At 48.5% G+C, this 22,438-nt stretch overlaps 2 protein-coding genes and 1 non-coding gene across 6 annotated transcripts in view; 1 reads left to right on the top strand and 2 right to left on the bottom strand.

The window, feature by feature from the left end:
* Positions 1 to 116: 116 nt before the first annotated feature.
* On the bottom strand, positions 117 to 13,255 carry LOC102101520 (ribonuclease inhibitor). Of its 4 annotated transcripts, none has more exons than XM_014252173.2 (10): positions 13,142 to 13,255; positions 9,411 to 9,516; positions 7,590 to 7,760; positions 5,583 to 5,753; positions 4,768 to 4,938; positions 3,816 to 3,986; positions 3,150 to 3,320; positions 2,029 to 2,199; positions 1,126 to 1,296; positions 117 to 909 (listed from the first exon to the last, which is right to left on the bottom strand). In XM_014252173.2, the coding sequence occupies exons 2-10, from the start codon at positions 9,494 to 9,496 to the stop codon at positions 822 to 824; spliced, it is 1,371 nt and encodes a 456-aa protein (XP_014107648.2). In that variant the 5' UTR covers positions 9,497 to 9,516; positions 13,142 to 13,255; the 3' UTR covers positions 117 to 821. The 4 variants fall into 4 exon arrangements, with proteins under 4 accessions (XP_014107648.2, XP_014107649.2, XP_087914470.1 ...); XM_014252174.2 differs by lacking the exon at positions 13,142 to 13,255 and adding an exon at positions 11,025 to 11,178; XM_088058344.1 differs by lacking the exon at positions 13,142 to 13,255 and adding an exon at positions 11,085 to 11,103.
* A 5,356-nt stretch (positions 13,256 to 18,611) lies between these two features.
* Positions 18,612 to 18,684, bottom strand: TRNAA-AGC (transfer RNA alanine (anticodon AGC)). The gene has a single exon. It is a non-coding gene; the product is annotated as a tRNA-Ala (tRNA).
* A 63-nt stretch (positions 18,685 to 18,747) lies between these two features.
* LOC102105554 (USP6 N-terminal-like protein) overlaps positions 18,748 to 22,438 on the top strand; it is a 76,449-nt gene continuing 72,758 nt past the window's right edge. Inside the window, exon 1 of the mRNA XM_005522577.3 lies at positions 18,748 to 18,861. The gene's annotated coding sequence lies outside the window, so the exon portion shown is untranslated. The remainder of the gene's footprint in view (positions 18,862 to 22,438) is intronic.

The raw sequence follows: 22,438 nt of genomic DNA, 5'->3' as shown, positions 1-22,438 counted from the left end.
ACCTAAAGCCTTGACTAAGATCCTCTCCTGATGAGTTTCAGCTAGGAACTTACAAAAAACAAACAAGTAAAACAAGGTGTTAGTAGTATTGCAGTTCACAAATAACTAAATTGGTCTTTAAGGAGAAATATACAGATATATTTTATTTTTATAAGTAGAAAAATTAAGTATAAAGTTCCTGTAGAACTACTCTTTGCCAGATCAAACATATCAATCATTTAATCATTTCCCATACTAGCAGAAATGCACACAGCATCTTTTGTTTGTAGGAAAATCACTTTTCAAAGGACATGAATTTTGACATTACACAGCTGAACAGCTGCTCATTTCTTTTTTCTCTAGTGCCTTGGCCACCACTGCTTTTCCAAGAACTCTTTTAGGGAAAGACAAGGGAGAGCTCAATTTAAATTAAAAACATTTAGGTTTTTTTGAGAGCCTTCCCCAGAGACCTACCAAAAGCACCACCCAGTAACAATATAGTGCGTAGTTCTCTTGCCTTGGGAAAGGAGCTCTCTTTAAAGCCCAACTAATTGGTTAGAAGGGATTATAGGATTAAAGAGCTCCTAAAGGCTAGAGACCCACTTCTACAAGACAGTAATTGTTTATTTCAAGGATAGTGATGCTGCAGCTTTCATGAGTCTCAGAGTTAGTACATCCAGAGATGCAGAGAAGGTGGAGCAGCTCCCCAGACACCCACTCAGGGAATCCACGAATGGTTTCGGTACAAGAAAATTCCCTATTAAGTTAATTAGTTTTACATATGAAAAATTCAGATTAAGAAGAGGACATTGCTTTGATGTTGTTCTGCAGGCAGTCACCACTCATGAAATGATCTTCACTTCAGGCTTGGACTCTTCCAAGGCTCTCAATTCATCATCCACTTCAGAACTCCACAAAATGTCATACAAACTACACCAAAAGAAAACAGCAAGTGAGATTTAGTGAGCATCCTCCTGTTAAGGGAAGAGAAAGATGCACAACTGGCCAGTATGGGAAGGTCATATGCCAGGAGGAGCCCCATCTACCTTTGAGAGCAGCCAAAAATTGGCTTTAAAGCCCAAGACCCCCTTACTCCCTCACCAGCACCAGCCTCTCACCCCTGCCAGGGCTACCACCATCTCTCACATTAACTGCTGCACGTTGCAGCTGGGCTTCCTCAAGGCTTCACAGATCTTCCTGATGCCTTCGTCTTCCAGAGGGTTGTAGCTCAGGTCCAGCTCGGTGAGGCACTGCTTGGTGACCATGGCAGTGGCAAGGGTGGCACAGCAGCCTGATGTCAGGTCACAGTTACCCAGCCTGCAGGGAGAGGAAGAGGCCAGCACAGTAAGCCCTGATCCAGGAAACACTGCCCACACCTGGGCAGCAGGTGCAGACATCATGGCACAGACCAGAGATCCTTGAGAAGATGGCATCTGCGAGACATCAGCAGGGGCTGGCCTGTGGTCTTGCCACAGAGACAAGACACAGAGCTGCCCTCATGCTGATTGCTGAACACCCCAAAGGCCTCCCTAAAGCTTAAGAGTATGTGGCTATGGGTTTAGAAGGAACCCATTGAAGTTATTCCCTATTTCATCATCATGCATCATCTTCTCTTATTACTATACTTGAGATTTGCAACCACCTCTCTAAATAGAGAGCAACTGAGGCCTCTCGGTTGATGACCAAGTAGCTTTAAGTGGTCAAAAGACATAATTTTCTGGGACAGACTTGCAATGACCCATCTGCTCCACTCACTCACTGTGAATTTAGGCATCAGAGCACAGCTTCGGGTTCTGTCCAATGGCATGGAGAGAACAAGCATGGGGCCCTGAGCATCACAGAGCCCAGAGCTTGGCCCAGCTGGAAAGGGAACAGCTCATGGGGAAGGCAAATCCCACCCCAGGGCTAGAGATGATGCTCCAGTTGCCTGCCTGCTCCTTCTAGTGAGGCTGGACCAGCACTTGTGCTGGCACAAGTACCTTGGAAGTAGAAGACAAAGGGTGAATTCCGGTAGCAAGAGAGAACACGACTTCTGAGAGTGCACCTTACCATAGGGACTGGATGTTGCAGTTGGGGTGCATCAGCCCTTCACACAGGAGCTCGACACCTGCATCTCCCAGCTTGTTCTCGCCTATGTGCAGTACTTTCAGGTGCTTGTTGGTGCTGAGAGCAGAGCTGACAGCCTTGCAGCAAGCAGTGGTGAGCCCACACTCCCTAACCCTGCAAGGAAAAAGTGACATGAGATCTAGGTGGGACACCTAGAGACTGTCAGGCACCATTTACTTCTTTACATTTACTTAACAGAAGCCCAGACAGTGGGAACAGAGGAACCAGAGCTTTCCTTCAATCACTGTACTCCTCTCAATGCCTGTCTGCTCAGTCCTTTACAGGCACCACCTCTCCCACCCTTTATGTGGGATGTGTCTTGGAGTGTGCACCTAGGAAAGGCACCTGCCCAAAAAGCACAGGAACAAAGTAGTAGTGTGCGGTGTAGTGTGCTGCTCTAACAGTCACTGTTGGCTCCACTGTGCACTCCTGGGGGCACCCCACTGACTTCCAGGCCACCAGGCAGGGGAAGAACCCAGCTGGGGGCAGGAGCTGAATCTGCAGTGGAGGAAAATTCAAGTTCTAAGTGAAAGAACAAATTTCCGCTCCCAGCCACCAGACCATCCCAGCCTAAAAGGTAACACAGTCAACATGACAGGATGCTAAGAAATGTTTAATGTCACTAGAGCTTTCTTTTGTTTCACCAGTGACAGAGTTTAGCTCCAGTGGAGAACCTGAGATATTTGATCACAGCACTCATTTTACTATTCCATCAGGCCTTTCAAACTTCAAAAGCCTCTTAACTGCCATTTGTTGCACAATAGAACAATTAATTAGAAACTCTGCAAGTGATGCTTGGTCTCCTTTTGCTTGTAACAGGATAACTGTGATGGGGCACATCTTCAAAGTGTCTACAAGTTTAGAAGTACAAATCTTTTTAAAGTCTTTAAGTCTAGAAAAGCCATTTTTAACTCTGTAAATCCTTTCAGTAACAACCAGCAGGAGTTGCTTATGGAACCATCGCAACTGAGGATCTATCTGTGTGGGCATTACTTCACTTACAACTTTCTTCTTTGAGGCCTCCAAAGAAGGCAATGGGTATGTCAAACTTGACAGCAGCTCACCATAGCTCCTGAAGTTTAGATTTCGGATCCTTGAGTGCCTGACAGAGCATTTCCATCCCTGAGTCTCTCAGGTTATTGTCTATCAGACTGATCTCTGTGAGGGTCTCCTTTGAACTGATGAGTCTGGAGAGATCTTTACAGCTAGCACTTGTGAGATCACAGTCCCATAACCTGCAGGGAAGAACAAAATACTATTTTCTCCCAAGAACGACTTAGATTAGAAAACCAAGTCCTAGTTTTTAGTATTCTGAATTTCTGGTTACATTGTCTCATTTTCTTGTATCCTTTCATACATCATATTACACAGCTTTCTCCTTTCCTTACTTTCCACCTGCTGCACCAAAAGCTCTGCTTGTAACACACACAAAAAAAGAAACAGAAATATGCAATTCTAGTAGACAGATAATTCAACTGGAAACCAAGACAATGCCATCACAAACTTCCATTCGCCCTCTTCCCAGAATTTGATCCAAGCAATTTCAGTGTGGCCCTACTTGTTCATGGTGTTTTCCACACAGTTTTTGGGAATTAACTGATTTGCAGCTGAGACACTTTTTTGACCTAAAGGGTAAATGAGAAACTTTCCACTTAGGAGCAAACCAACAGCACAACCTAAAGAGCTCAGAGGCTGCAGAAGGGATATGAGAAACCTCTGCCCACACTTACCACAGCTTCTGGATTTTGCAGCTAGGATGCATCAGTCCCTGGCACAGCAGAGCCAGACCAGAGTCCCCAATCTTGTTGTCCCCCACAGAGAGATCCATCAGAGATGACTTGTTCCTGAGAACAGCACTAATCTCCATACAGCTATCGCTGGTTATGCCACAGTTCTCCAAGCTGCAGGAAAAAGCACAGTTGGAGTTGCTGCTCCAGACCCACTGTGTTAGATACACCCCATTAACCCAGTTCAGACTGAGAAGGGTCTATGGGCTGGTTCCTTGCTGCAAACCAGTGCAGCTCAGCCAGGCAGTGCTACATCCTGCAAGGTTCAGAGAAGATACAGGTGTCCAAGTGGGACTCTGGGTGAGGCAACACACTGCTCCTGCATTTCATGAGGTTGTAGGGCATTTTGACCCAGCCATTCATACGCATTAATGCAAGGATTGTTCTTGCCAAACTTCCCCTTTTTATCAGTCATCCTTTTTAAGAGGAACTTTGGCAGCATCACACAGTGAGTCCCCCAGCCAACCCCTGCTGAACCTCAGGGGCAAGATAAAATGAATCATGCTTTTCCCAGAAAGCCCTTCATGGGCTTTACCCCAGAAATGAGGCCAAATCCAGCACCTTTGTTTTGTAGCAAAAAAAGGCTCTGAATAAGTATTCTCAATGGGCTGGTAATTCCAGTTTAAGAACTAGAACCACTGAGGGTGATTGCTCCTCTGCTCTGAGACACAGGTGAGCAGTCTCCCTTAGTAAGTGGTGGTTTAACCTGGAGCACCAAAAACTCCCAAACTGAAAGCCCCAGACATTTGTGTGAAGTTTCCAGTTACATAAATCTGAGCCAGCAAAAAATCTGTCCTACATTTGAAGCATTCCTGACAACAATTTTTCCTGTCCTATGGATGGTGTGACTAGCAGCAGCACTAGTTGCCATTAGAGATGAGCAGCTCTTCCTTACTGTAGTAGCTCTAGGTTGCAGCTTGCCTCCACCAGGCCCTGGCACAGCTGCTTTACAGCTGTATCTCCCAGCGTGTTGTTGCTCAGGCTGAGCTCTTTCAGGGTGGGCTTGCTTTGCAGAGCAGCATTGAGAGCTTCCACAATATCAGCTGTGAGTTCACAGTACTCCAGCCTGCAAGAAGAAAAGAAGTCCAGGCAAAAAGACAACCCTCCTCACACATCCTGCTACCACAAGAATCAGCTGAGCTTGGTGTGTTAGCCAGGGCAGAAAACACACCAATGTGAGTTGAGATCAGGCAATGCCTAAAACCAGAGATACACTGTAAGAGTTTTTAACAGCATCTCTCTGCTCATATCAGGAAGCATTAATTCTTAAACTAGATCCCAATGGACCTTAGCAAGACCAATTTTTACACTAGGCTTCCATTAAACCAGTGTACAGGCAGCTTGGAGCACAGGGCTGAGCTCTGCACTGCAACACCATCAGCTCTGGGCCTGACCGGGGGGAGCTGGGGGCTGCAAATACACCCAGGTCCTGCTCAGTCATGAAACAAGAAGCAAGGGCAGCAGAATCTGATGTTTCCTGGGCATCTGAGAGGTCCTGCATTCACAGCCACCACTGCCAGGAGGGCTAAACAAAGCCTGTGGGAACAGACACCTGACTTCCAAACCCACAAGACCCACCAGCATGAGTAAGCATGATAATTTCAGGTAAAACAAGAACAAATCCACACCTGGCAACGTAACTCCTACTTGTCTCAAGGAAAAGGCAGGCATGACCTGTGTGATAACCAAAAAAACCCAGTGACTACTTACTGCAGCTTCTGCAGCTTACAGCTGGGGTTCATCATCCCTTGGCACAGCACCTTCACTCCAGCAGTTCCCAGTCTGTTATCCCCTACGTGCAGCTCTGTCAGGGATGGCTGGGCACTGAGGACAGAGCGCAAGGTCTCACAGCTGGCACTTGTCAGATTGCAGTTTTGCAGCCTGCAGGAGAGAGGCAACAGGGGTGAGGGAAATGCACTCCTAGAATTACAGAGTCTCTTCTCAGAGAGATTTATCTGCCGAGGTTGAAGCTTGGAAAGGACACCACAGCTCTGATGATGCATAACCCTCTAGGAAGTGGTTTGTCCAGGTTAGTGCCATTATTTTACAGGTATGCCATAATATTTTATCAATAACACTCGTGCCACAAACAATAGTTCGCATGCTTCCTTCAATCCACTCCTTCCAATCACTCATACAGCATCTCCAGCAGAATAACAATTCACCCTACAGGTAGCCCCACAACTGGTTTACAGAAGTGGTTTAAATACCAGGAGGCTGACCCCATAGATAAAGCAAAGGCATCTTAAGATTTCTTGCCCCCTCTAGAAATGTGATACAGAGTAGGTAGAAGTTAAAATTTCATCCAACCATGGATATAATTTAGTTTAATAGTATAGTACAAGAAGGATCTATGAAGCTGATCCTTCAGCACTCAGGCTTGGAAAAGCAGCAATAGGAAGAGTGCTAGTACTGCTATGGGGTGTTTATAGAGCTATTGGATAAGACTTTGGCACAATGTCTTATCCAATAAGAGGTGTTGTTCAGGGAGGTTTGACTTGGGTTTGGTTGCTCTTTTATTTCCTCTTATTCCTCTTATTTATTCCTCTTTATATTCCTCTTCCTCTTATTTCCTTTTTATTTGGTTTCTCTTTTAAGGCACCTTACCAGAACACCAAAAATGGACAATTTTATTTCTACAGAAATGAAAAACCCTAATCCAGGTTGTTACTTGAGCATGTGGAGAAGTCTGAAGCCTAGGGCAAACTCTCTGAAAAATTGCTTAAGTCTTCCAGTACTTCCACAGTTACTTCTTGAAGGCCCATCAGAGAGCTACAGTTTCATCAGCTTCACAGTCAACTTTCTTTCTATTTGCTTGAGTCCTCATTGCAGGGGGCACAGGGACTTTAATATCTGATCTAAAAGACAAATTATTTTTACAAGGTAGGATCCTGTAAATCCAGAGTGAGGATCCCAGATTCCCCTCAGGAGCTGGAGGATTCCTGCAGCCTGCAGAAGAGATACTGGACAGAGAACCAGCATCTCTTTGTGGCCTTCTGAGGAGCAGATGCAGCAGTCACTGTCTCTGACTAAAGCTCCTGCACCTTTTAGTTGCTGAGGGAAGTCCACTAATGCTATAATGTGGTGGGGTCTCTATAAAATGCCTCTCAGAGCCAAGGAACTCTCCAGTTTGCTGCATTCTGAGGTTTGCTGAATGATGACAGACCCTGGGCTGGCACCCCCAGTCCACAAGGCTCAACCTCAAAGGCATCTGATGTGAGTCCTTCACTGAATTTGAGGGGAATTTTCCATAGGTGAGCACCTTGTACATACTCCTTTAGCTTTGTGTAGTTGTGAGTGGGAATATGCTATAACAAATGGACTGTGTCTATTGCTGTCCTAGATTGTTTAAGTACTGTTAAAATTTACAGGCCTAAAGTGTTGGTCCAGTCCAGGACTCAGTTTAGCAAAGATTCTAAACCTTGGTATTCAGAAGGACTATCTTCTTTATTCACCCTTTCCTGTCCTGACCCTTCCACTTCTCCCAGCCTCCATGTAGATAATTCTTCAGTTGACACTGGTTATTTACTTTAGATTTTTGTTTGTTTTTTCTCTATGTGCTTTAACCATCTAGTAAGTAGCAGAGTGAACCTTGTCAACAAACTGTTGTGCTTTCACTTTTATATTAAACCTGCCTCTGCCAGTGATGCTTTAAGAGACTTCAAAACACTAATTTGTGACAGCATGATAGAACAAGACAATCAGTGGGGGCTTTACCATAACTTCTGTAGGCTACAGCTTGGCGTCAGCAACCCTTTACACAGGTATTCAACACCTGCATCTCCCAGCTCATTGTTGTTCAGCTTCAGCTCTGTGAGGGATGGATTTGTATTGATGATGGAAGAGAGATCCTGGCAGTTACTGCTGGAAAGATTGCAATCATCCAACCTGAAAGACAAGGAGACAGGAGCACATTAGTCCTCAGAGTTGCTCTGCTCTCCCTGGCAGGAGCACTGCTCATGAAGGTAGAGTGGGCAATATTCTTGCAGGTCCTGGGATGCCTTCATAAGTATGTGCAGGACCTGCTGGGTGTTGCATGGCCCAAACCAAGCCATGCTCTGGGATGCACCACAGGATGAGCTGGATGGCAGCTTCCCAAGCCTTGCTCCTCCTCTGTGCTGCACAGAAGACAGCACAAGTCATCCCCCTACAGCTGGAGGAAACACCTTCATTTAAACAGTGAGAGTGACAAACCACCTGCCAGCTCACAGGCTGTCTGACTGGTTCTGCACTGAGAACAGCCTAGCTGGAACTGCAGCCAGCCCCAAGTGACACTCATCAGCAGGTTGGTGTCTTGCAGGTGAGTCATGCTGGTTTGCACCATCTCCCTCCAGCAGGAATCTCAGTACACCAACCCTGAGTTTTCAGTTTGCAGCAGTTTCTCCCACTGGACATCAGCATTTTTCTAGGTGCTGCTAAATTTACAGGGATGAATTTAATTGAGAGGAGAGCCAAGGAAAGGATCAGGAGCACAGGACAGCCAGGGAGGTATAGAGGGCGGCAGAAAAGACACAGAGCAAAAGGAAGGCGTCATGAAGAACTGTACAGCCCCAGGCAAAGCCAGGATTGCCAGAAGCTGCCTAGTCATTTCTCCTTAGATAACAGTATGAAAACTGAAACTCTATGAAGGTTCTCCTTCCCTCCCCTGGCAAGAAGACATGGCTTCCAGTGGGATCATGTTCAACACTGATGGAATAATCCCTGCAGCAGTCACCCTCATCCACTGCCTCTGGAGCAGCCCAGCCTCTGCCCAGGAGACAACCATCCCACTGCCTTCTGCCAACCAAGGCAGGCCTTGGGAAGTCAAGGCCAGGCCCATGCAGCTTTGCCTGTAAAGGCTGCTTTGCAAAGGAAAAGTTGCCCTCACCAGGTCCAAAGCCCTCTGAGGCACTGCTGGCATGAAGTGGCTCATCTTCTCCAGCCCCAGCAGGATGATGCCATCCCATGAAGTGTGAATTCCCAGCCAGGAGAGGGGAAAGATTGCAGTAGCAATTCTTCTGGGCCCTGTCCTACACCTTACACCCCAGGAGATGGCTCCTTCCCATCGTTCACTCAACAATCAAGACTGGTACTTCTGAAGGTCAAGTGAAGAATTAAAATGGCACACGGCTTGTACCTGACTACTGATTGACAGCATCAAGCCTGCAACCCAAAGAGTGTGCAACCTAATAAGCAGCGCAATCCTAAAAAAACACAGGAATCCTGAAGATTCCTGTCTTCCCCCTCTTGAGAGACAAAGGCAGAATAACCAAAATGGTGGTCAAATATTTAAATCACATTACCTAGCTGAGCCCTATGGCACACCAAGAAACAGGGCAATATTACTTCATATCAAAGGATATTTTACCTGTAGTTGAAAAAGTTTTGCAAGAGGTGGGGGGTTTATCCCCCCCTTTAAATTAACTCTCTGGATACAAATAGGTAGACTCATTCCATGCAATTTCTAAGTCCCAGGTCAAACAGTTCTGAAGATGAAAAGCACAGGAGAGAAATGCAACAGTTCTTACTCAAAAGAGATGATACACAACTAGCTACTACCTGATGGTTTTGCAGGATTTCATTGTGGTCAGAAGTTCAGCCCATCTAGATGGGCTCATCTCTTCACACTGGATGTCAAGCTCCATTTTGACGGTTGAGATAAGACCTGAAAATTAAAACAAAATAAAACCACTCTTTTTTAAAATGGACTGAGAAGCAACAACGTTCCTCAGTCCCCCCAGCTCTCAGCCATCAGTCATACTGTGCAAAGGGAACAGATTATGATTTTCCAAAACCTGCAAACACCAGTATAAGGCCAGGAGAGTTGGAATGGTTTTGTCTGGGACTTGGGAAGGCCTTCTTCTGAGAGGAAAAAAGCACAGGAATCCTGAAGAGATATGGCAAAAGCCTGTTATCTCACACAAGGCTGCTTGTGTGAGAATAAGACTCTCCCCTTCCCCCTCCAAGAGAACTTAACCAGAAGGAGCTTTATAGGGGGTGTGGTGCTACTCACTATTGCACTGCTAAGCCACACAGACACAAAGTTCCACCAGCATGGCACACCTGACCCATTGTGGAACCTCAAGCTGTACTTAAACTTGGGGTATTTTTGAGATAATTTGGGTCAGTGATGAAGATGAGCATGAGAACTGCCTGGGCTCAAGTTAAAAATCCCGCTGCACATGTGTCTGTATGTGAGAAGTGGAACTTGTGAGGATGGGAGAAGTGGTCCTCCACACTTTGATATCCCAGGTTTAAAAGATCACTCTGGTTGGGCAAATCTAAGTACAGAGACGCTTGTAAGCACAATTTTTTTTGTTTTGTTTTTTTTTTTCTTGTGCAGTCAAACTGCATTTCTGAAGTGATGTAGCCACAGCACAGTGCAGAACGCTTCCAGATAAACATGCACAAAAACATGCCAAGGGTAGTAGTTGAGCTCTAGGTTTAGTCTACAAAGGATAGGGTTAAAGGCAGCGCTGTAGTAGGTGACAAAACGCAGCCTTGGTCTCCTGGTTTGCCCAGCATGACTCAGACTGGCATTTGTAAAAGAAATAATCCCTGAGCTATCCCATCGGAATGTGAGCTGCAGTCAGCCACCGTCTCCCTCATCCCAGTCCGGAACATCGCCGGGACCCCAAACTCGCTTTTCGCAGAGGTCAGCTCGGTACCAGCGCTCCCTCAGCTCGCACCCACAATAAAGCCGGCACCCACGTGGGGAGGGCGGCGCTCGGGAAGCGCGGAGGGACCGGGACACGGCGCCAGCGGGATCCTGAGCTCACGGACGTGCTCGGCCTCTGCCCTTCCCCTCCCAACGCGAGCGCTGCCGGGAATCCCGGCCCACGGCCTCCGTGGGATGGCACCACAGCCCCACGTGCCGCGGGGTGATGGGGACCGCAGCCAGCGGCGACACGCAAGGGGACGGTGGCAGCCAGACTGTCACAGCCCGCCCCGCGTCGCTCGGGCAGTTTCCCGTCCGGATCGAGAAAGGGTTCTCCCCCCAGCCCCGAGTTCTGCACCCTCCTGCGAGCCGCGGGGGGATCCCGGGCAGCGGCCCGGTCCTATCCCGGGCACAGCCGCCACCGCTGCCGCCCCTGCCCCGTTCCCCCGCCCCGGTGCTCACCGCCCCGCCGCCTCCCGCACCGCCTCCCGCACCGCAGGCAGCGCTTCTCCTACCAGGCTTTCTTCCTTCCCTGCTCCCCCCGGCCCGGCCCGGCCCGGCTCCCCAGCTCCTACCGCCGCGCCGCCACCGCGCAGCTGCCGCCGGCTCCGGCCCGGCTCCGCCTCGTATCGCGGATGGGAGGAGCAGGATCTGTCCCTCCTCCCCTTTTTCCCTTTCTTCCCCTTTTCCTCTTTCTCTCCCTTTTTCTTCCTCTTCTCCCTCCGTTTTTCCCCTCTCTCCCTTTTTTCTTGCCCTCTCTGACACTTAGCGCCCTTTCCCCTCTCTTTCCCGCTTCTTGTCTTTCTCTTTCTCAATTTTTCCTGACTCCTCCCTGCTTCCCTTTCCCCCCTTTTCCGACTTTCTTTCCCCCTTTCCCCTTTTCCCTTCTTTCTTCCCCCCTCCACTCTGTTTTATTTCCTTCCTACCTCTTTCCTTCCTGTCTTTTTCCTCACTTTCTTCTTCTTTTTCCCTTTTCCCTTTCTACTTTACTCTCATGTGCTTTCCCCTTCCCTCTTTCTCTTTCCTCTACTTCCTCTATTTTCCTTCCTTCCTTCCTTCCTTCCTTCCTTCCTTCCTTCCTTCCTTCCTTCCTTCCTTCCTTCCTTCCTTCCTTCCTTCCTTCCTTCCTTCCTTCCTTCCTTCCTTCCTTCCTTCCTTCCTTCCTTCCTTCCTTCCTTCCTTCCTTCCTTCCTTCCTTCCTTCCTTCCTTCCTTCCTTCCTTTCCTTCCTTCCTTCCTTCCTTCCTTCCTTCCTTCCCTCCTTCCTCCTTCCCTCCCTCCCTCCCTCCCTCCCTCCCTCCCTCCCTCCCTCCCTCCCTCCCTCCCTCCCTCCCTCCCTCCCTCCTTCCTTCCTCCCTCCCTTCCTTCCCTCTCCCCCTCCCTTCCCTCTTTTCTCTCCTTTTCCTCCTTCTCCCTTCTTTCACCGTTCTCTTTTGTTCCTTCTGCTATCTCTCCTCTTACTCTGTCTTCCCTCTTTCTCATCTACTCACCAACTTCATTTTCATCCTCTTTTCCTCCCTTTCCTTTTATTCCTATCTCCTGTTTCCCCCCCCCCTTTTTTTTTTTCATCCACCCTGATCTCCCTGCCTCTCTTCCCCCCTGAGCAGGAGCACTGGGACATACAGGAGACAAGACAGGATTAGGAGAAATCCCTATAATGAGAGGATGCACGAAGGGTGGGAGTATCAAACATAAAGTGAGGTAGTGTCCCAGCTGGCTGGGAGGGCAACCTCTGCTGTGTGCCGGGATCTGGAGCAAGATGGGAATGCATGCAGGTCACCCAGGGCAGAGGCACCATGGCAAGGTCTCGGCCAGGGGAGACAGGACTTCCCTAGGGAGCTTGGAACTAGGAATTGTTCGAAACGGAAACAACAAAAATATCCTCAGTGGTCTCCCTGACTTCCAGCTTCCAGACAGCTGTGCACTGGGGCCAGCTTGGAGGGCCTGGGATGTCCCTGCTCCCCATCTCTGTCACCGCTCCTATCCACGACTATCTTTGTCCCTCATTAGCGCAACACGTTGAGGAGAGAGCGGCACCTCGCTGGCACAAAGGCCTCTCTGAGCTCTTCGAACTAAGCTGTAGAGCAGTGGAGGATGGGCGCCTCGGGCTTGTGCTGCTGCCAGGCCCGCTGCCCTCCCGGGCTCTCTCCGTGCCACTGCCCCCACCCGACCCCAGGGACCAGTGGCTGTCCCGCACATCCGCCCCGAGGCGGGGCGAGGGTGGCAGCGCTTGGTCAGGGCTGGAAGGGATTCGTCATCCCTTGGCTCGCTTCCTCCTCCGCTTGCCGGCTACTCCCTGTTTCCCTCCCTATTGTTTCCCGGTAGTTTTAGCCCCGGTAAAACCTCATTCAGATTTTCACAAGACAGAACAAAGAAAGGTTTTGAAGTGCCGAGAGGCACTAGGCAACACCCCGATTTGCTTTCCTCCCTCCACCCCCGAAATCTCAGCATCTCCCCCAGTTTTTTCTTCCTACGAACACCGTCTTCCCATAACCCTGGCTCAACAGTTCAACTAAGCACAACCAGCTGTTCCCTTACAAAGCACGGCTTTGAAATGGTTCCGTGGTCCTCCCCGGAAAGCAGGAGGGAAAGTTTCGGGAGTTCTAGAGCCTGCTTTTGCCGCTGGTACGTACCTTGCTGTTGTCGGTGCTGTGCGGGATCGAGGGGGGGCAGAGCTGGCGCCTTCCTGCTGCCGTTACCACGCAACCTCTGCTGTCGTACACATGGTGCCTGCTAGAGGGAGGGAAACACTTTGGGGCTCTGACGGCTTTTTTCCTCCCGTGGCAGCTCTTCAGGGCCTTGCAGAGCAAGCACTGTGTACACGATTGCGTCTGGCTTGTGACGAAGCAAATGTTGTAAAAAGCCCTTGATGATGACAAAGGCAGCTTTAACTTCTCCCACCGAATTATGTGTGTGGCCACTTGGCATGGTTTTGCCCAGAGCAAGGGAGTGGTGGCCACTGAAGGATCCCTCTGAAAATTAGGCCACCACGGTGTTAAAGTGTGGATAGAGATGATGGAGTTTGCATAGTTTCTCCATTCTCCAGGTAAGGCTGTCCTGCCAGGCCTAGGAGGGATACTGAGCACATTACTGCCTACCTGTCACCTCACCTGGGGGTTCTGCATCCCATCTCCCAGCCGGGGCTAAGGCACAGGCGGCCCCCTGCTTCTGCACAAGCTGAGTGCTCACACTGCCCGGAAGGGTCCATTGGGCATACCCCTGGTCGTGTCTCCCTAAAGCTGCTCCTCAGCAGCAAGCATGGGCCTCAGTTCTACACCTCCTCCCAGATTCCTACTGGCTCTTCTCCTCAAGGAAAACCCTGCCATCACTAGAGCTGCATAGTTGTGGGTTGAAGTAACCTGCTTTCTTACTCTTCTCAATGGTGTGAAGATGAATTAATGTTTCAATAGTTTGCAGATGATCCAGGAGCAGAAGGACAGATCTATTTTTCCCTCCTGTGCCTGCAGATGCTGACAGATGAGGGTGGAATGATGGCCTGGGAAACAGAGCCTTTGTTGAGCCACAGGAGAAACACTAGAGGCTTTCCCTCCAGCTGCTTTTCTTATCTTCTCCTGGAGGAGATGGGAACCAATCTTTGGGAGAGCTCAGTGAGCTAAAATCCACCTTCCTCAGTGCCCAGACAAGAGTTGAAAGCCAGAGAATTCACCTCTTCCTCATTCCCTCTCAGGAAAACAGGGTCATCCACACAAAGAGTTTGCTGGAACAGTCCTTGTGCTTCTGGGTCTGATCTGAAACCTGCTGAAGCATAGGCAAGAGCTTGGGGATGGCCCAAGCTCCCAGCTTTAGTGCTTGTTAGGATGTTCCCTGGTGGGCAAATGGAGGGGATGCTGTGGCTGGTGAAGGATGTCTCTGCCCCTCTTGCTTGGCATGATACTTTCAGGAAGACCACTAATGTTAGGAATAAAGTTTATGCTGGAAGGAGGTCCACCAGTCAACCAGGCAATTTGAAGTGAGATGCCTGTCATTCAGCCCAACAGCAAAAGTGTCATTTCCTATCCAGCCACTGCTGGTATCTCTCCACTCTTGGTTCCCACTACACTGCACTTATCAGGAGTCTCTAAAGTACAAAATCTAGTGTTTGTTAGAAGTTTCAGAGAGGTTTATGTCACGTGGATCTTCTGTAGACCTCCTGCCCTGGGCAAAGCACCCAATACCCTCTGATCTGTGTTGGTGAAAGATTAACAGGCCAAATAACTATGCCAAAAGGTTTTGTGCTTCTGTCTCCCTGACAACTCTTTGGCTGCCCTCACTGTGGGGACAACAAAAGGCATCTCTGGAAAAATCTATTGCCCTTTCCCCAGCAAGCAGGACCAGGCCACCCTGCTCATCGAGATACACGCAAGTCCAGAGGAAATGACACAAAATGGGACTGAGAAAGCCAACAGCAAACACCAGTGAGAAATACCTGTGTATGTCTTGCCACGGAAACAGTGGAAGACTCCTGACATGGAAGACATGTCCATTTGGTTATTTGTACAGACTCAGGCTGATTCCTTGACTCCTCAAGATTCCTTAAGGAGTCTGGCAGTGACATTTGCCCTGTGTTCCCTTCTTTATCACAGTTTCCCATTACCCTTTCTGAGTTCATTCAAATTTATCTCCTCTTTTTTTAGATCCTCTCCCTCTTTTGGTCTTTGTAGCAGGGAAGGAGGGCATGGTGATGCCCATCTTGCCCCTGCTGCTTTTGGGCACAGCTGGCATGAACATATGAAGTGCAGGTCTTGTGTCTTGGGATCTGAGGAAGTTGAGATGTGTCTCTGCATTTAAGATGACTTTATTTTAAAAACTGAATTTATGCATGTAACCCTAGAGCAAGCTTACAAAAGAATACTTAAATTAAGGCCATTAGTAAACTGAAAAATCTGCCTTTTCCCCTTCTAGCAGTTTCCTGTTCTGTCCTCTCTGCTCTCATGATGCCTCTGTGCATACACTTAAGGGTAATTAAAGACAATAAATTTCTAAGAGTAGTGACAGATCTTTTTCTAACTTGACTATGTGAGCCCGATCAGAAAATTCATTCCATAAATTCAGCTGTGGAGATCAAAACAGTGAGTTGTAAGCATGTGCCCAGCTCCATTTGTTGTAGTGAGTGATTTGTTTATATCCTATTTGATCCATTGCTGGAAGCCATTTGTTCCTTGAGTTTGTGTGCAAACTTGAAGTAAGGCTTTGTGGGGTGAGGAAATGCAACACTTGGATCATTCCTGAAGAGTTAGTGGGCTGATTAAGCACTGGGGAGCAAAGTATCTGAGGAGAAAAAAAACTGCGGAGCTAGAGTGGAGAACCTGACATTGTGGCTTAACTGATGCCTCAGGAGCTAAAACAATAAATAAAAGGAGGTCAATAAACAGGTGCTGGTAGCAAGCTATTAGCGAGGTGGCTGAGCAAGGTTTGGGTTTTTCAGCAAATACAGGCAATTGCTCACCCTGACTTGCATGCGTGCTCACATACACATATGGATGTTCCATACTGTGGCAGCTCATTATAGATTCCCACAAGAAAACCATTAGAGAGGAAATTCTTGCTGTTCTGATGTGGTCGCCTTGTTCTTGTAAAAGAAAAGCTGTTGTTTCTATTTTGCAATGGTTTTATTCTTGGGGGGAGTGGAGAGCATTATAATGAAATAGTGCTGTGAGTGTATGTGTAATATTTTATCCCTGTGGATACAGTCTTTCACAGTGGGTCCAGTGAAAGTAGAGCCCCAGGAAAATGGAGATTTCCAGATATGTTCGTCAACCAACACACCTGCAGAAAAAGTACTGACAGGAATTTTTCTCACATCCTTGCTTTTCTTCATCTTCTGCCTCAGCCTGTGGCAGTGTTTGCCTGCCCGTCTGCAGAGGGCGATGCAGCATCAGTTTGACCAGACTTAAGGTCCTCTGGTTTTCCCGAAGTTGCCCGTGGTCACGAAGACATTGCAGGGGTTGAGGGTTGAGATAGGGCCACAGCTGGAGGGGAAAATGAGAAGCCCAGACCAGAAACAGAGGTGTATTTCACAACACAGTCTCTTCATGTTATGTGTAGCAGCTGATGAAATAGGAGACTTCAGTGGGTTTCACTTTCCTGTTAAATCCTGCTGCACAGGAAGGTTTGAATAATTTGCTGAATCTCTGAAGGCCACTGTAGGGACAGCTGGTTATTTAATGAGTTTGAATCAGCTTTAAAAGTCAAGAATGAAATCTTGAAGCTAAAAGAACCCCAACAACCATACACTCATCTGTTTTTCGGACTTAATTTTTCATTTTACCATTGCCTTTTTTGCAGAAAGGGATAGTAGATGTCTTCTGCCAGTAGAGGCATCTCTCTCTAGTCTCCATGAGAGTATCCATGAGAATTCATGGGTATTTGTGCCCATAAGAATCACTTTGTATCCTGGAGTCACAAACGTTGGAAAAGATCTCAAAATTATCATGTCCATCTGTTAACCCAGCATCACTGTGTTCATCACTAAACCACAGCCCAGAGTGCCACATCCACATGCCTTCTGAACATTTCCAGGGACGGTGATTCCAACACTTACCCAGGCAGTCTGTTCCAATGCCTGATCATCCTTTCAGAGAATATTTTTTTTCCTAATATCCTATCTAAACCTCCCATGACACAACTTGAGGCCATTTCCACTCATGCTGTAACTCATCACCTGTGAGAAGAGACCCCCTCACCTCACTAAAACTCCTTTCAGGTAGTTGTAGAGAGTGATGGGGTCTCTGGGTCTCTCCTGAGCTTCCTTTTCTCCAGGCTAAACATCTCCAGGTTCCTCAGCTGCTCCCCATAAGTCTTGTGCCATAAAAATCCCAATGCATCCTCACTTTAATCTAGTTCTTCCTTAGACTATCAGAATTAATTTGCTGCAAAGGTATGGGGGTGGGATATTTTGCAGTCTTTAGGTATAGACTGGGGCCTGTGAGCAGCTTGAAAGCTGAATTTTATTCTTTGTCATTGAAATTTGCCAGAAAGGTAATTTCGTTGTCCATGCAACTGAGGAACGTGCTCAGAATTGTTTTCCTCCATCGATTCCCAGTTTAGTTTGTGGCAGGGATAGAAATGGCAGCTGAGTGTAATCCTGTGGGGTTGGTTTTTTTCCATGATACACTATCAGTTTTTAAAAACTGCTTCTCTTTTTTTAAAAGCTTTTGGTTATTCCTTGTGGCTTGTTGCAGTAGAATAGGAGCAGAGTGTGAAGCACTTGCTTGAACTTTGCACCTGGATAAATTCAGGGAGCCAAGTCCTGACCTTTTTTATTTTTTTAATAAATGGCACCTACATCAATGACTCCTTGAGGTGTTTTGATTCCTTCTCAACTTTACACAAGGTGAACAAGTATTTTGGCTCTACTAGAGGCCTCCAGGTGAAGGGATCTCTAAAAACTTTCCTGCTTTTGGGTGGGGTGAGAAAGGGAGGGCTGGGGCCAGAGCTATGTGGGAAGAACTGGATGCAGTGGGTGCTGCTCACCGTTGTGCTGTCCAGTGTTCAATAAGGAAACAAAAGACTCTCTTGCAGTGACAGGAATACACAGTGCTCTGCCTGCCTTAAGCATGGGACAGGCAAAAGTATCTGTGCACCCCTGCTGGGAGCAGCTGAGGTCACTCATTCTGCTGAGCCTGGAGAAGAGACTGAGGAGAGACCTCATTGCAGCTACAACTTCCTCGTGAAGGGAAGAGGAGGGGCAGGCACGGATCTCTTCTCTCTGGTAACAGTGACAGGACCCGAGGGAATGGCCTGAAGCTGTGTCAGAGGTGGTTTAGGTTGGACATTAGAAGAAAGTTCTTCTTCTAAGAAGGGAGGATGGATGACCACTGGAACAGGCTCCCCAGTGAAGTGGTCACAGCACCAAGCCTGCCAGCATTAAAGCATTTGGACGACGCTCTCAGGAACGTGGTGTGACTTGTGGTGTCCTGTGCAGGGCCGAGAGTTGGACTCGGTGATCCTTGTCGGTCCCTTCCAACTCGGGATATTCTGTGGTCTTGAAGAATGTGGAGTAAGCAAACAGAATATAAGGAATTTAAAAGAGCAAAACCAGTAATGCTCTGGTTTGCAATGGAAGCCGGCGGCAGGCTGGCAACAGAGGGCAGGAAAAGTAGCTGGAGAATGCGGGCATCGATCCCGCTACCTCTCGCATGCTAAGCGAGCGCTCTACCATTTGAGCTAATTCCCCGCCTTGCCACAACGCTCAACCAGGGCACACATATTCACTTCTCGCGAGACGCCGGGCGCCGCCGGCCGTTACACGTCCCGCTCGGGGCTCCCAGTGCGCCTGCGCGGGAGCGCGACGGCCGGGGCTCGGCGGCGGGCCGGGCAGGGCGCGCGCCGGGAGAGGAGGATGCGCCCCGCGGTGAGACCGGGAGCGGGAACGGGGCGGGAATGGGAACTGGAACGGGAACGGGGCGGGAATGGGAACTGGAACGGGAACGGGGCGGGAATGGGAACGGGAACGGGAACGAGATGGCAGTGGGAACGGGAATGGTGGGTGGCTGCGAAGGGCTGCGTGTTTGGGGGGCAGGATGCGTACGGCTGTGTGTGTGTGTGGGGCGGCGGTGCGTGTGGAGGTCAGAGCAGGGGGCTGCAGCTCCCGGCACAGGCTCTGCCAGGGGCCTGGGCTGGTCCTCTGAGACGCGGTGGGGCTGCTTTGAGGTCAAAATAGAACGAAACAACCAAACAAAAAAGCCCCCCACAAAATATCGAGCCCCCCCCCAGCTGGTGAAGGGCGCAGGAGCCGCCCGGGTGACCCCGGTTACTGTTCGGGGAGGCTTCGCCGAGCCGGCAGCCCCTGACGGCCCTCGGGGCACAGAGCCCGCAGCACCCCCGCGCCCCGCGGGGGCTCGGGGTGACGCTCGGCCTGGCTGGGCAGCCCGGGGAGCCCCCAGGACTTGCTGCCATCCATGTGGGACATCCGGGCTGGATCCCTGCGTATGGCTGGGGCAGCTGGCATGCCCAAGTGCCTGGATGAGCAAACCTGCTGCGGGTAGTTGGTTCTCCCCGCCTTGCCTTTCTCCTTTGAAAACAACACCCACAGAAGTGAAATCTGGCATCGTGGTGAATAGTGAGGTCTTTTCCTTCCACAAATGGTTCCGTTTGCTCTTGTGCTTCAGCTGGAGTAAAGGCAACAGTTTCCCTGCTGGACAAGGAAGGAGATGCTGGCTCTGGAGCAGGGAACTTCAGGTGCCTGTCGAAGTGGCAGATGGGGGCATGTGCTGGAGCCTTCTGGGGAGTTGCATTGACCAGATGGAATTTTGGTGCCCATTTTGGGTACAGGAAAAGGGGATGCCCACAATCAAGGGGTGCATAGCAAAGCCGATGAGGGCATTGGGTCATTTCTCTGAGAGTGCTATGCTGAGGAAGACAAAGCTACTGGTGGCATTTAATTAAAGCTGTGTTCAGCAGTAGCAATATCCAGAACTCAGTTAAAAACCTGTCATTCTGGTAAATATCTTGCCTTGTGCTCAGTCACTTTTCTTCCCCTCTGATATTCTTGAGTCAGAAAAGGCAAACCCCAAAAAACGTTGATGGCCAGTGCAAGATACTTGCAGAACCAAGAAGATTACAAAATAACCTTGTTGTATAACCTCGGTGGTGACTGCTTAACACCTAGCTATGTGGAGGGCAGCGGAGTCCTGGGCTGAGCTGGTCAGGCTGCAGGCAGTGATCCTGGTCACCGAGTCACTGCTATTCCATGAGCCAGCAGGGAATTTGGTGAGAGTGGTGGGACTTGCTGTGGCTTTTGCTCCATTGTGTTCCTGGGTGCTTTACACTTTGCTTTCCTGCAGTGCTTTTCTACTTCTACCTTGGCTGTGTTCAAGCCATTGTTCTGTTGGATTCAAAACCATTCTCTGTTCAATTTTACACCCTTCCTGAGGGATTTGCCTTACTTCTGCCTCCAATATACAAGTTACTTTTTTTGGATGCATTTGCTGAGCTATCCTCCTCCAGACTATGAATTTCTGATTAAATACTCCTATATATCAACAGCTTTGCAAATGAAATAGGTGCAAAACATTATTTATTTATTTATTTATTTATTTAAATTGACAGGTTTCAGGCTCTGTGAATTGGGTCTGCTTTTTGCAGAGTTTGCTTGATAGGTTCTCTGAATGATATTTTGTTGAAATACTTGAAATTTTAAATTTACTCCTCTTTTGTTCTTTTTGACGTGTTGCATCTTACTTTAAAGGGCCTGTGAAGCATGACCTCAGAGCTCTTCAGAAACTCCCATCTTTCATTTATCATTTTCATGGTTGTGAGCTTCCTTCTGTGTATGTTTTTTTGTTTGTTTTTTTTTTTTTGCCAGAGAGAAGATTGGCCAACATGTTCTGAAAGACATGTTTATCTTTAAGAAAAAACCCAACAGCGACCAAACAAGCAGGCAGCCGCACCCATCCAGCAGCATGATTTCTTATCTCAGAGCTTGACTCATAATTTTGATGGCTCCTTACCCTTATTGTTTTTTTGGAAAATAAAGTATTTTTGTAGATCTCTCTTCCCCTGGGTGCAACACTGAAAAGCATTGCACTTGTGTAATTTTTTTTTTTCTCATGTCCTCCTGTCTCTTTTTACATCACCCTGAGCTGCAGAACCCCACAATCTTACCCCAGGCTTCTCTTCTTATTTATTTTTTTCTGATACGGAGAAAGCAAGGGGATGCTTGAGAGTCTCTCTTGCTGAGGAATCTCACCTTCAGTGCACAGGACAGCGTTTCACCAGCTTGGCTTTGCTAAGTATCAAGCTGACTCTGTGGAGCTGGAAAATATGTTTCAGGCTGTGTTTTGCATAGATGCCCTCAGATGTGAGGTTTCACCACCTGGCTGTTACATGTGTTTTTCCTGTCACGGGGCAGTCTGCCTCTGAATCGTGTTGCTGGGAGCTCCTGGCAGAGCAAATGCAGGGGCAGGGGGAAGAGAGAGTCCTGTCTTCAGCTTTGCTTTGTCAACCCCAGCCACAGCCCTCCCTCTTTTGTGCCTTGTTTGGTTTAATAACAGAGTTGTACAGCAGCTTTTCCCACAGCAAAACCTCTTTTTTCCTTTTCTTGAGAATTAAAATCTCACAAAAGAATGTGTGCTAAGGTGGACTTTGAAACTCAAAGCTTGTCAGTCCTTCACAGTCATGGTGGAGTAATTCCTGTGCTTTCCTCTCCTTCATTTTAATTATAGGGGAGAGTAGTTCAGTTCCCACACCCCAAGCTGTTGGAAGGACATGTCTACGCTCTGCAAATAAACTTTGTGCTTGCTTTCTCCTTTCTGTCTTCCACTTGCTCTGTCAGAGCTGTGCTCCTGGACAATGCTGGGCAAGTATTGTTCAGGTTTTGGTGCATTTCTGTTTTCTCCTTGTGCTTATCCATGCTGGGATGATAGAAGTTGCCTTGCAGGTGACTGGGAATATACCACCTAAAGAAGCCTACAGCTGCTCTGTGTAAAGAGCAGCCCCCACAGATGCTGAAGTTGCAGAGCTATCAGTGCAGCTTTATGGAAGGGTTGCTTGCTGCATCCCCTTCGGCTTTCTGCAGCCTGGGACATCCCACTTGTCCATTTTACTGGGTAGTGCAGGGGCTCTTTAAGGGGCTGGTTCGTGCCACGCTGCAGATTGCTCAGCATGGCACTGCAAGAGCTGCTGTGTGGTGGAAGGCAGATTTCTAGAATGTGAAAGATGCTCTCATGTGCTGAGGGTAGCAGTCTCGGCTGGTTTGCTACCATGCACCTCCCCGTTTGAAGTAGCAGTGGGTATTTCTGAAGCAAGTACTCGGACTGGAGTGCTTGCACTGATTTTCAAGGTGGGTGGGTGGGTGCTCTCCGTAGCTGTGGGTTTGCTTTGATACCCTCAGCTTAAGGTATTTGCAGAGGGACGGGTGTAGATTGTCCCCACTAAGTGTCTGCTCGAGCGCCAGCCACGCTTGCCGGCTCCGCGTCCCGCCGGGTTGC

This window comes from Pseudopodoces humilis, chromosome 7, assembly GCF_049639895.1.
Source record: "Pseudopodoces humilis isolate 2021_Gansu_Grassland_sample_001 chromosome 7, ASM4963989v1, whole genome shotgun sequence".
In the NCBI taxonomy this organism is placed as follows: Eukaryota; Metazoa; Chordata; class Aves; order Passeriformes; family Paridae; genus Pseudopodoces; species Pseudopodoces humilis.
This window is presented reverse-complemented; position numbering and strand designations above follow the sequence as displayed.

Bases quoted from the DNA above. Each gene is read 5' to 3' on its own strand.
- LOC102101520 (XM_014252173.2), bottom strand. From the start codon at position 9,496: ATGGAGCTTGACATCCAGTGTGAAGAGATGAGCCCATCTAGATGGGCT. The intron at 4,939-5,582 runs GTAAGTAGTCAC...TTCTTCTTGCAG, and splicing joins TGTAAGCTGCAGAAGCTGCA to GCTGGAGTACTGTGAACTCA. The intron at 3,321-3,815 runs GTAAGTGTGGGC...TCTTCCCTGCAG, and splicing joins TGCAAAATCCAGAAGCTGTG to GTTATGGGACTGTGATCTCA.